A 13642-nucleotide genomic window follows, 5' to 3' on the forward strand; every position below is an offset into this window, starting at 1 on the left:
GATTAGTTATGATGCAATTTAAAATCTGCCATATTTGCAAACATAGCGGGAATTGTTTCATTTCTGTCCAGTGATTAAATCAAAATGCTCTATATGGTCCACGCCAGATGGTTGGCTTTTATCTTAGTTGGCTCATCCCTCCGGCATCCCTAATCTGGTAACATCAGAATGGAAAACAAGTTATGAATAATCTAAACATGCAAAATATTCACACCCCTTAAACTCAAATGTTGTCATAACCGCAGACATCTTTGGTTTTTATTGGGATTTTAGGAGACACAACAACACAAATGAGTCGACACTTCTTTTGCTGCAATTCCAGACGTGAGTCTTTGGCAATATTTCTCCCACATCTACTGAAATGTTTCTCAATTCTTTGTTGCAAGATAGATAAATCTCACTCAGACATGAACAGAGAGCTTCTGTGAATATTCATTTTCAAATCCCCTTCAATGAGATTTAGTTCTGGACCTCTGGACTCTTCTAACACATGAAGATACTTGGATTTAAATCATTCTATTGGACCTCTGCGTTTTTAGGGTTGTTGAATGTGAACCTCTCTCTACTGCCTCAAGTGTTTCGCAGCCTCCAACAGATCGTCCTGTATTTAGCCTGTATTTAGCTTCATGGATTTTTACCAACAATTTAAACAATTTTCTTGCTAATACAATTTCTTCAGCATAAATGCTGCCACCACAGGGTTGGATGTTGACCAATGGGTATGCTGTGCTCAAGGGGATTTTATTTTTTTTATTTTATTTTATTTTTTTTCCACACACAGTGTTTCGCAGGAAGGTAAAAATGTTATATTTTGGTCCCATCTGACCTGAGTGTCACATGTTTGCTGCAAGTTCTACTTAAGTTGTGGCAAACTGCAGGAACTTGACCTTCTTGTGACTTTCTTTCTTCAACTCCTCCATAAAAACCAGACGAATGGAGAGCCTGACTAATAGTCATCCTGTCTGGAGATTCTATCACCTGAGTTGTGGATCTCTAGAGCTCCTGCCTCTTGGCTGCTTCTCTGATCGATGCTCTGACCGACCTCTCACTTTAGGTGTGTGTTGGTAGCTTTGGAAATTATTTACTGTCCCTGATTTGAACTTCGCCAAAGCATTCTCCCTTGGCCTTCATGATGCTGTTTGTTCATTAATCTTCTATAAGAAACCTCTGAAGCCTTCACAGAACAGCTGGCTTGGTACCACTTTACTTGATGAGATAACTTCTGAAGGTTGTTGGATGCACTGGATTTCATTTGGTTGTATCAGAGTAAAGGGGAGCAAATGCAGATGGATGCAACACTTTTTCTTTATTATTATTTGCAAAAATAAATAAAAAAAAATTGGGGATGAAAACATATAAACATAAAACACACAGATCTCGTACCAGGACATAAAGAAAAGATGGTTATAATCCTGGTGTATTTGGGTTTTGGCTTTCATCTGTGTTTGCATTTTGATTATTTTCTTGTTTATTTGTTTAAGCTTGGCTCTTACCTTAGCAGTGCTTTCATATTTATTTTCTTTGTTTGCTCCTAGTTTCCTTTGTGCATTCTTGACTTTATAAACCTTTTCTTTATGCTGTTGTGTATGTTCTCCTCCTTCCAGTTTATAGCCTCCTTCCCTCAGCCTGCCTACTTGCTCCCTGCTCTTCCTTCACACTTGCAGCTCAGGCATGCAGGGAAACTGAGCTGCAGTTAGCCCAGAAGGAGCTGAACAAAAACTGTAAAGGAACAACGAACAAGGGGAAAAGACTAACACAGATCTGAAAGTACCGAATCAAAAGTCTCAGAGAACAAAACACAAGAATAAACTCAGAAACTGAGCACAGAGGAATGAGCTAATGTGGCAACACCTTTCTAATAATCACACAGAAATAAATTGAATATAGCAAATCCTGATGAATGCAAATGAGAACTAAACCCCAAACACTAAGTGATCACAGCAATTAAGCACTATGCAGTGTGTTGGTCTATCACATTAAATCCTCTGAAGATACCCGTGACAAAATCTGAAAGTGTTTAAGTAAAAGAGCAAAGCATTTTCCGGACATGCATACAAGCAAGGGCTACATTTCAAGCTTCAAACAAAAATCCCTTCTTGTGATTTAATGATCACTATTTGCATGTCTCTGTCTGGTTTTAGATGATGCAAATCACCATATAATGCACTATAATCTGCAGCACCTTTACAGTGTATGTGTCAGGGTGTGAATTCTTCCACAATGACACAGCATTATCCCAAAAAGTGAGCTGCTGATGTGAAGAGCTCTCTGCTCTGAGAATAGAGCTCACCCTGAAGAGCATGTGCAGCACCTATTGATTGACTGAGGGTGAATGAGTTTACACGGCACACCTCAACACAGTCCTGAGAATTGTGAATTCACTGATCTGTTGAGATCTTAGATGAAGAGCAGACAAATCAGCACTTTGGTGTTTCCTTCTGTCTGCTGTTCGTCTGTGTGATGGCATGATTTTTTTTTAGCACTGACTCTCTAGACAGCATGGGATATATCAGCATTTCATGCCTTCCACTAATATTCTTTAAATTTCCTGTGACGCTGCTCTAATAATTACTCACACACTCATTTCCTGTTTTCCTCACCATCGCTCACGTTTGGGTGGCTGAAGGACAGACAAGACATGTGTCTCTCTCAGGGCTACATGGTTTATAAATAGAAAAGAATCGGCTGAAAGCGGATGTGATGTAAAATGATCTCATAATAGCATGTAGATGTCTTCAACGGCTCAATGTATTTACTCCACAAATCTGGAAACTACGAAAGAGGTGGCAGGAGGAAATATATTTTTAAAAGATAACATAAGATGTGCACATCATCCTGAACTTACCGTCCTTACTGAAGTATGGTGGTGGCAGCATCATGCTGTGGGGATGCCTGGCTTCAGGAGGGTCAGGGAGAACGGCAAGAGGGATGAAGCTGGATACAAGAAATCCTGGCTGAAAACCTGTGAAAGACATAAAACTGCTGGGAAACCTTACTTTCCAGCAGTTTTAACCAATATAATTTTGCATGTTAGAATGAACCAAAGTCCAGACATAAATTCAAATGACAAGAATTGAAAACTGTACTTCTCCAATGCTTTCCATTTAATCTGGATGAATTTGAGCTGATTTGCAAAGAGCAATGGGCAGAGATGTCAATCAAATGTACAAAGCTGGTAGAGAAAAGTAGAAAGAAAAAAAAGAACTGCATCTGTCCTTGCAGTCAAGGTTGGTTTTGCACAATTTTAACCAGTTTGTCTGCATGGTTTACAAAATGGTGTCCTTTGTAAAAATTCTGCATTACGCACTACTTTTGTTGGTCACATAAAATCCCAGTAAAATACATGAAAAGTTTAGTTTGTAGGGTCATGAAAAGGTTCAAACTACTTTTGGAAGCGGCTGTTGGAGTGTGGTAAAAAAAAAAAAAAAAAAAAAAGGAATAAGCGAAACAAAAGACCTCTATTTTAAATATCCAACACAACTTGCTCAAAGAGCTGTGGCAGGAGGGCAGGGGGAAGGAAAGAGCTGGGGGTGAAATGTAGGGAAGGAGGATGTGTTGAGGATTGTAGCTGTCAGGAGGGCCTCTCCATATGTTTAGACTGTCCTGTTATTTGAGTCTATGAAGGAATGAAGGGGATACTCAGGGTTGAAGAAACAAATTAAGCCATAAAGGCCCAGGCTGATGCACTTATGCAGGGATGACAACAAACACACAGACTGATCTAAGACAGATGCATCTGGGTGAGAGGATGGACGGTCACCTTGTGCAGGGACATTTAGAAAAATGGCTGTCCCAGCAGGCTCAAGAATGACTCAGCCATAGTGCAATTAAAATCTGGGTCTGTGTGCAACCAGATTTCTACATTTGATTAAAGTTTCACTTTGTGGGAATTCATCATTCTGAATAAAGCTATGAATTTAATGAAACTTGTAAATGGCGTTTATTTTTGGAAGATTGCAAGCAAACAGCAGCTCTTAACAGTTTGAGGGCTGTTGCAGGTAGACTGATTGAAGTTTCTAGAAGAGTAGCTGGGCCTGGCTTCCTCACAGCACCACCTACTGGACAGTCAACAGAACTGCTCGTGTCATTCACAGATGTACCCACCTGGGGCAGCAGAACCTTACACCAAAACAGATATTACACCAGAACAAACCCAGCAGCTGCTTTACGGGTTACAAGTTAATCATGAAAAATAATCATATTATTTGTCAGCCACAAAATGAAAAATAGTACAATTATCTTTTATTTTTTGGCTGTGGTTTGATTTTTTTGTTTGTTTGTTTCTTTTGATCCACACTCTTTACAGGCTGATAGCGGTAATGCACTTACCTTATTTTTCAACTTGACCAGTCGACCTGACATCACATTATTTTTCACTTTCTGTCTTGATTAGCAGCATTTGGTTCTGTGCCCCACACTCCAGAGCGGACGGTGGCGCTAGTGCACCTCTCGGGCTGATGCCAGAAGAAGAAGTCTTCACTGTAGTGAGGTTTTGGACTTCCGGTTGTGAACGAGGGAAAGTTAAACAACCACCAGTAACTTTATCCTTTTTACCATAAACAGTGATGCAGTTTTTGACAAAATGATTCAGTCAACAAGTTTATTGGAAAGCTGGACTCAGGAAAATAACCAGCTAGCTTCTGGCTGTAAGGTAAATTCCTGTTAAATATGTATTTTAACTGCTAAATGTTAATAATATTAAGTTTTAGCTATATTGTTCCTACTTTTCTTCTAAATTGTGGTGGAGTAGAATGTAAAGTGGCATGTCTGCAGGTAGAAAACTCAGATACATCCTTCTAAAATTTGTCGTTTGTTTTGGACCGATTGTTTCAGCTACAGGATGGGCAAAATGAACCGAACCGAGAGCACAACCTGTTCAGGCAGAGACGATGGTCTTCCGACTTTCACAGACTTCTCAGAAAAATACAAGGTGATCCACAATCCTCTATTTTTTTTTATCCTACCCCACCAATTGCAATTTAAAATAAAAATCATCTTTCGTTCAACTTAGTTCGTGTCAACGGAGTGTCTTTCTTGGAGCGTTTTCACATCAAGATTTTGAAGACGAACAAACCCTCATACTCAATATCAGCATATCTTAATACCACAATGATCATTATAAAATCCACACTAAAGCCTTTTTGTATTTGTTAGATATAATTGTTAATCAGAATAAAATAAATAGCAAACAGAAAATATTTTTTAATTTAAAACAATCTATGTGCATATAGTATTTTGCAGTAATTTATATAGGGTAGAAAAATGTGTTTAGATTTAGGTATAAACAAACTATATATATTCAAGATTTATTATCTTCACTTTTCTAAACATCTAAGTTTGCATAATAAATGCAATGTACATTTTTTTTTACATTAATTTATAATTAAATGCTATTCTTCAACTTTGATTTATCAGCTCACACCTTTATTTTTATTTTATCCATCAGTATTTTGTTTACTGAGTTACTAACTGAATGTATACAAAGATTAGACAGTTACTGTATTGCCTGTTTGTTATTAGGGGCAATTAAAAAAACCATATAAAATGTAATTTTTTTGGGGGGGGAACAAGAAACATTCTAATTCATGACTTTTTCAAAACTGACAGTATTGTTTGGATTATTATTACTTTTATTGTTTAACTATGTTTTTCACCGTTTGATCGAAATTCCAATAAACATAGATTTGTATGAGAGTATGACTGAATGCAATTATTGTGAGCTGGTAAGTGGTACAGCTGCACCACTCGATATATCTATTGTACTCAATTAACTTGTTTAATGAACTAAAGCTATGTTGCATTTTTAGTATTTGTGTTTGTGAGGTTCTGATAGTATAAAGTGAAAGACAAGAGAACAAACTAGGAAGAACTTTTTAAGTTCCTCATTTTCTTTACGACTACATAATATAAATAACAAATATATATCACCTATACCTTATGAATACACACATTTAAAAATTAAAATTATAATCTCTCTAAATTTCAGACTTTAGACCGAAATTTAGAGACGTGTCTTTAAACTACATCTGGTTAAAATGCAAAGAACAAGTACCTTAAACAAATTAAGTCAAGTTCACAATTTAGTTTGAATAATGCAGTGATTGATGCCAACTCCAGAGCTCATTTTGCAAGTACAAGAAGAAAATATTTTAAAATAGAGGCTAAGTTAGTTCTGATGCAACAAACAGCAGGAAAAATGCAACATACCCCACTTGGAAAGATAAGACTTCTAATTTAAGCCACTCAAGCTTAACGTTTTCCACTCGAGTGTCCAGAATGTTACAAAAACTGCAGAAACACTTGAAAAATTTGACTCTAGGAAAGTATAGAATTTTGAGATGAAAAATCTTAAGGAAATCTGTATATTACTCTGTGAGAAGCTCTCATCTATAGCTTTCATCTCATGTGTTTCTTTTACTGTGTTTATCTCTCTCAGGCATTCCTCCTCATTTGGATCGTGCACAGCTGGAGCTTTCTGTCGTTTATAACACTTGTGTGTGCTTTACTGCTCAGTCTCAGTTTGATGAGGCTGAGCTGCTCCTCACACAAACCGCCCAGAGACGTAAGTTTCTGCCTGAAAGCACGGGAACCTTTTACTGTACTGTTGATCACACCAGCTAGTGCCAAAGAGGTAATCTTACCCTGATAAGGTTTTGCTAACTCTCCTACTGTTTACGTTTGTTCCTGATAGTGCTTCAGATAGCAGGAGATGATCCTGGTACTTCTGACCCTTCTGTGCTTTGGAGAACGGCTCTTAAATCAGTGACTGGCACAGCTTTGCATCGTCGTGTCCTGAGCCTCCTCTGTTTGCAGTGGGGAGTGTGGCTGGCCAAGAGCCGCCTGACCGCTGTGCAAGACTTTCAGGTTGGTTTTGAATATATTTTAACGAGTTATTCCCACCGCTTTATATTGTTTAGAATAATTGAATGTAGTTTGTGAACTGCAGAAAAATAAATTAAATTTTTGTAATGTGAGCATGTGCTATGAGCAATGTTAGGTCTCACATGCTTTATGCCAAATTACTGGTAATACAAGGGAACACCAGAAAAATGTTGTTTTTTTTTTCCCTAAGGAGTTTAGGTTGCAGGTTATTTGGTGTTTTTTTTCCCTTCATTATTCCATCATATATGTCCAGCCTTTCAATATTAGTGAATGAATAACTTGGAATGAGTAAACTTTCATTCAACAAACATCTTTATCCAGACTTTGTTGACAGGATCCATTTGTATCAAAAACAATAAACAGTCCTAAATCAACAGGACTGCTATTAGTTTTTTTTAAAATTTAACAACTAAAATTTCATTTTGGTTCTGTTTGTTTTGCATACAACATGATAAAACGTAAGCAAAGACTTGTATTTTATAACCTTGCTACTTAAGTCATTACATAAATAAATGAAATTAAGGTATTTAGGTATTTATACATTCATAAATTTATAAACTTTTACCACAGTGTAAATATCAAATATGATCAAACTGAAGTGAAAATAAACAGAAATGGGTTTAATTTCAGTCTTGAGAGCAGCTCCATAGGGAAATTAATCCTCAACTTTTAAACACTATAATTAAAATGTAATTTGTAACATTTTCACTTGACACGCATATCAGTTGTATTTATTAATTGGTTTTAATGGATTAATAAGAATTGGAGTAATCAAGATGCTAACATCGTCTAAAAAAAACAACATTTAACACTGGCAGTAATAAAATGGATTTTGCATGTGAAAACACTCTCATAGTCACTTCATTGTCCGATCGTCTGGATGCTGTTTGTTGTCTATCTGCTGTATTCAGGACAGAGTACAACAGACAGACTCATAACAAACTTTAGACCTCTTCATGCGTGTCAGAAATAATTTCCTGCAAGGCAGTGGAGAAAACCTCATTTGGCGTTAAAGTAATTTTAAGACCTGCAGCCTGGGATGGGTTCTGCTTTCTTTTTCTGAATTGTTGAGCAGTTTTCCAGAACTTCCTTTAGACCAGTTAGAGTCCTAACCCACAGACTCTCTAAATTCCTCCCAACCATCCAGTTTGCAGCCATTCTGCCCACTAGATTTCTGTCTGTTGCTTCAAGAGTCCCCTGAAAACTCCAAACCCCAAATACCTCGCGCTTCATCCTGGTCTATAATTTGTTTTCTCAAACTCTGCAGTGTTTTATCTCTGTGTAGGTTTGGTTGTTATCAACGAAAAAACTTCAGAACACTCCTTTTCTTTGATGCAGGAGGAGGTGTCTCTTTTGGAGGCACAAAGTGGAGCAGTTTGGAATGATTGTAGGGCTGAAACAAAGGAAAAGATCTCCAATATCCCCATACTGGTTCTGGACCCAAGAAGGCTTGTTGATCTGTTGAAGATCTGCACTGCAATTGTCCAAGGTCAGCAATATTTATACTGGTTGAGTTTTACAATGCTGATTCCAGTATGTGTGACTAAACAACATTTATAATATTTTAGCTCTGTGTTCTCTAACACATGTATTAAATTGTTCCGTATTGTATCAGTTTTTTTTTGTCTGCAGTGCCAAAGCTATCAGATGGGCTTCTTGTAGAGAATTATTAACTATTTCCTTTTATAATGACCTCAACTGAACTTTGTAACTGGGAATAATTGTTTACGGTTAGTAGCAAAGTGAAACTGAATGAAACTAGTGCAGCATGTTGGAAGAGTCGAGCTATAAGAAGACAAAAACCAAGAACAGGAAGAATTGGCCTCACACAAATAGTCATATATTTCTGTAGTCATTTAGGTTGCTGGGAAGTTTAAAGCCCCAAATTTGTTTCAGAGTGCAGTAAAAGTTGTGTTTTTCACATTTTTTTCCTTGTAATGCTTCAAAATCAGTTGAGATATTTGGGAATCTTAATGCAGAAAAGTTTGGAGTATTAAAATGAGAAATTTGTAAGAATGATCGGATCTGACAGCTCACTTGTTTCCTAATTACCCAACTCCTTCAGCTAAGACGATCAATGCTATTCCCCTCTCATGTTAGCGGCTGTTGATGAATAACAATCCAAGCGGTTTTGCTCTTCTCTCTTTGTTTTAATAAGGTGCAGAAAGGCTGACGGAGGGTTGGAGTGTGCTTTCTGCTCTGCAGGCTGCTTCTGCCTCGCCTGCTCCCAGAGCTCTCATCGCTTACACACACCTCCTCTCAGGTTCCTGCCTCGCCCATATGGTACATAAGGCCGCTCACACAAACCGTCGATAACAGAAAAAGTAGAGTGCTAGGTTGTTTCATTGCATGTGTGTGTGTGTGTGTTTGAACTTGTCTCTAGAACCGCCCTCAGATGGCACTGCAGTGTTACCGAAAGGCTCTGGAGACGGACCCCCGCTGTGTTTGTGCTCTCTATCAGAGCGCGCTCATCTACAGTCGGCTGGAAAACTCGCAGGCGGAGATACAGGCTCTTCGCATTCTGCACTCGGTGCGTAACCTAAAATAAAAATATTTGTCCAAATAATAAGATGATTTTTGTTGTCTCTTATGTTAATGGATACAAATAAATTGTTTTCGTAATAATTAGTGGGTGTCTTCCAAAAGTATTAATAACCCTAAATAGTTCCATGTTTTGTCATCCATGACAAACATGGATGCCTAAATGTCTTTTATTAGGATTTTGTTTAATAGCTCAACACAAAGTAGAAAGCATAATTACATGTTTTCATTTTTAACCAATATAAAGGTTTTATAAAATCACCCTTTTATAGCGACAGGGACTAAAATTTAAATCTAGATTTTTGATTGGTTCATGCATAAATTTTGATCTAAACCATAATCTGACTGTGTTTGACATCATTTTTCTCCTGGTTTCTTATCTGTTGCAGCCTCTAACAGGTTTTCTTCCAGGATTATCTATATATATCTGAATTTAGCTCCAACCGTTTTCACTGTCCCATCTGATAGAACACATCCACACAGCATGATGCTGACTCCACCATGTTTCTCTGTGGGGCTGGTATGTTCAGGATGATGTGCAGTGTAGAATTTTTTTGCGTCGTACATTGCTGCTCAGGCCAAAACGTTCAACTTTGGGTTACAGAAAAACAGTCTATAATCACATTAAATCACACTCAGGTTGATTCTAGATCCTAATCAGGTGTTTATTTAGGAGTTTCAGTGTTAAGGGGGCTGAACGGAAGCCTTCACCATCCTTCTGAGATGTTTAAGTTGAAAAACAGTCCTGAATTTCCTTCCACCTATTAAATATGCACTACTATAAAGTTGTGGAACGAATTGTAACAAAATTGGAAAATGCTCAAAGCATACAAATGCCTTTCCCCAAACACTGTACATGTGTTTTGTAGTTGACTAGATGAGCAAATAAGTGAAAAACTAACTTTTTATCACTGAAAAATATTAAGTGAGTTCCAAGTGTGGATACTGAAACAACAAACCTCTTTTCTTCCGTAGATGTTGCTGTTACCCTCGACTACAGAACCTGCCATGGCTGCAGACCGTCTCCTCTCACCGTCCTTATTTCTCTGCAGCCAATCACTGAGCAGCCTGCTCTCTGTCCCATCTGCACTCAGTGTCCTTCACAGTCTGGCTCTCAAATGCGTGATCCACAGCAGGTGAGAGAAGCAGCATGGTGGTCCATGTGAATTCCTTTCACCCGACACATATCATGTATTTGAGAACGTGTCAACTTTGTTGTTAAGAAATTAGAATATTTCTGCTTGTTTAGGGTGTCAGAAGGCGTGGAGTGTTATCTGGACCTGCTTGCTGCTCTTCAGTCAGAAGATCAGCATGGTGTAAGAGCAAACATGTTGACGGTCCATTTCCAAGAAGTCACGAATGAAGTAGTATTTCTGAAAAGTGTTATTTTGCATGTTTATGGCCTCAGGTTCACGCTGTGGTCTCCACCCTCCCCAAGTTACCCAGACTCTACCTTGAGGCTGGAGCTGCCTTACTGATGGCCCGGCGGCCTGCAGACTGTATGGCGCTTTGTGACGAGGTCATCGGGTCGACTCTGGATCTGCTTCCAGAAAAAGTACTGTTGGAGGATCCAGTGGCCAGGAGAGTGGCCGGGAGCGGGGAGGTGACGGAGGAGGCAGAAAATGGGTTGGTAAGGCTGCTCTGGACAGCAGCAGCCTACCTCCTTCAGGGTCACTGCTACTCTCAGCTGAAGGACTGGAAGCAAGCAGTAACCCACTACACAAGGTCTGTGGTTCTGGTTCTGGGCTGGTTTTACTCAGACTGTTTCTGTGTGGAATTCTGAATAAACACTCAACATGGTTTTCTGCACTGTAGGTGTATCAACCTGTTGGTGAAGGTGCACTATAAAGACACAGGTGGAGTATTTTTAAAAAAAAAGTATTTTGGAATGGATCTCTAGTCAGTCTCTTCTTAATTGCATGCTTCATTACAGGTTTTTCTCTACAAATTCCCTGCGCAGATAAAGATCCTGAGCAGGGTGTAGACTTGTGTGTCCTCCAAAGACTAAAGGGACTTTCATTAGCTGGTAGGGGGATCAGCTTCGCCCAGATAGACCGGCTGAGAGAGGCCCTCAGAGACCTTCAGCTCAGCCGGCAGGCCCACCCAGGTATGCACACCACAGCTGTGAATAAATGAGTGCAGCTATGATTAAAGATGCATATCTCACAGTGTCCTCCGAGTTCTGATCCGAGCGTGTATGATAGTATGTTAGTGCCCTAACGGCGCATTTAAAGCTGCTTATTTTTCCCTGTACACCTTCAATATGTGACAGGGTAAATTAATTAAATGGGTAAAATAAAAATATTTGTTTGCTTTACAAATAGAGGTATGGGGAGATTTGTTGGTAAGTTAGTATAGCCATGTTTGAAACATAAATTAGTATCAGAAATGCCTTCAAGTTTTTCATCAGATCAGGATCTCAAAAAGAAGGTTTTGAATTTATGTGGTAAACTCCACTAGACCATCTCCAAGTAGTGTATTGTTTCTGTGACAACAGTTGTCGGTATTATAAAAGAGTATGAGGTTAATGGGAAATGCAACTCAAATGACCCAAAAGCATCCAAGCTGAACTCTGAGGTTAGCAGTGATTGATGCAAATAGATCTGTGATAGAGAATCAAGTTAAGGGTGACATTTATTTTGTCAAGGCCATTTTAATTTGTTTAATTATATATAAACTTCAACTGGCCCAATAATCTAAAACAATGCTGTAAACATTAATGGATGCCATTTAACTTTCGTTGATTTTTAGCAATGTTTTTGTTTATTGCAAAAAAGTAATCGTAAAAGCTTGTTGCACAGAGGATGTGAAAATACAGATGCAAAAATAACCTGTGCCTATAAACAAGAAACCACAAAATACAGATTAAATGTCTGTGGAAATACTCAGCCCACCTGCAGGCTTTGTAAAGGGAAAGTGGGCTGCTCTCTAGCGGTGAACATGTCAGATTGTGTATTTTTGTGATTGTGTATTGTGTTGAAATAGAAGGAAATATGTTATTTAAAACCACTGTGTGGGTACTTGTATTACATTGTCCTGTTTTCAATCACATGATCGTCCAATCCTTTCGGTTTCAGAGGGTGTGAGTGCCAGGCGGTGGTATGGGGAGGTGTTGTGGAGGCTGGACAGGAAGCAGGAGGCGGCTGCTTGTTGGGAACAGACCTGGAGCAATCCCATCCCATCCTTATCAGAGTGAGATACTTTATACTCTGCTCTATATACAGGCTTTTCCTTTTTACTGAAATTCATATCAACCAGTAACAATCTGTTAGATTGGAGTTTGGGACTTTAAAAGGAAGAAGTGAAAAAGAAATTAGAAATTGTATAATTTGAATTATTTAGATCTGATTGAAAAACACAGATTTAAGAACATCTAGAGATAGGGAAAACCTAATTATATAACCTGTTTACTTTGTTTTGTCTTATGGTGGGAACCTCAATTCTCTTGCAGGGCTCTTCCTGTGTATGCACAAGAACTTCAGTCTGGACCGTTGCTGGATTCTGCAGAGCTGCGCCAAAAACTACAAGAACTTGGTCCTACCTAGTCAGCTTAGAGGATAAAAAAGTAAACCTAATCACTTAATGAACATTTGGGGCGGCCTGTGCAATAACAGTCAAATGGTAGCAAGAAAATTATGTGGAGAGAATGAAATAAAGAAACTATATTTATGAAAACCCATCATGTGATCTGTGTGTGCACATTTCTCTGTAAGTATGTTACTATCAGTTAGTCTGCAGCTGCAGAATTTGCTTTTCTGAGCAACCACCCTGCAACCTTTAGATGCTTACCTGCCCTGGCACACCTAAATCAAACAAAGCAGGAGCTATGTACACTGGCAAAAGGTTTGACATTGTTCTGGATTTGGTTGATTCACAATACTCATAAGGATCAACTGGCATAATGTTCTGTGTTGCTATATCTTTCAATACCTAATGTGACTGGATAAAACTATTTATTCCTGGTATGATGTACACTAGCCACTGAAAAGTCAGAGTTCTAATGTCTAAAAATTGTAAAATTATACAAACCGTGGTGGAGGACAGTGAACCTGGAATAAGTTCAGATGAGCTGACATCTCCTTAACCTTCAAAGTTGGAACTGGAAATGACATGTTTATCAATCAATGGTCAACTGTCTAATTTTAATTTCAGAAAGCCTTGTTTTTTCTCTCTCTTTCAAAGTGTGTTTTCTGCCTTAGGGAAGAAATTGGTATCACAA

The 13642-nt window shown here is 38.4% G+C and overlaps 1 protein-coding gene across 3 annotated transcripts; it reads left to right on the plus strand.

The window, feature by feature from the left end:
* The first annotated feature begins 4435 nt into the window (after window positions 1–4435).
* On the plus strand, window positions 4436–13102 carry fancg (FA complementation group G). Of its 3 annotated transcripts, none has more exons than XM_007559243.2 (14): window positions 4436–4651; window positions 4834–4930; window positions 6437–6562; window positions 6692–6864; window positions 8221–8371; window positions 9041–9165; window positions 9266–9412; window positions 10399–10559; window positions 10673–10739; window positions 10832–11148; window positions 11239–11279; window positions 11357–11530; window positions 12501–12615; window positions 12875–13102. In XM_007559243.2, exons 1-14 carry the CDS (start codon window positions 4583–4585, stop codon window positions 12966–12968), a joined length of 1857 nt encoding a protein of 618 aa, XP_007559305.1. In that variant the 5' UTR covers window positions 4436–4582; the 3' UTR covers window positions 12969–13102. The 3 variants fall into 3 exon arrangements, with proteins under 3 accessions (XP_007559305.1, XP_016530367.1, XP_007559306.1); XM_016674881.1 differs by having other exon boundaries at window positions 4837–4930; XM_007559244.2 differs by having other exon boundaries at window positions 4840–4930.
* The last annotated feature ends 540 nt before the right edge of the window (window positions 13103–13642 follow it).

The sequence above is a fragment of the Poecilia formosa genome, unplaced genomic scaffold (assembly GCF_000485575.1).
Source record: "Poecilia formosa unplaced genomic scaffold, Poecilia_formosa-5.1.2 Scaffold103, whole genome shotgun sequence".
NCBI classification, from domain to species: domain Eukaryota; kingdom Metazoa; phylum Chordata; class Actinopteri; order Cyprinodontiformes; family Poeciliidae; genus Poecilia; species Poecilia formosa.

Coding starts and splice junctions, on each gene's coding strand:
- fancg (XM_007559243.2), top strand. CDS start 4,583: ATGATTCAGTCAACAAGTTTATTGGAAAGCTGGACTCAGGAAAATAAC. Junction 4,652..4,833: donor AGCTAGCTTCTGGCTGTAAG/GTAAATTCCTGT, acceptor CGATTGTTTCAG/CTACAGGATGGGCAAAATGA. Junction 9,166..9,265: donor GTTCCTGCCTCGCCCATATG/GTACATAAGGCC, acceptor ACTTGTCTCTAG/AACCGCCCTCAGATGGCACT.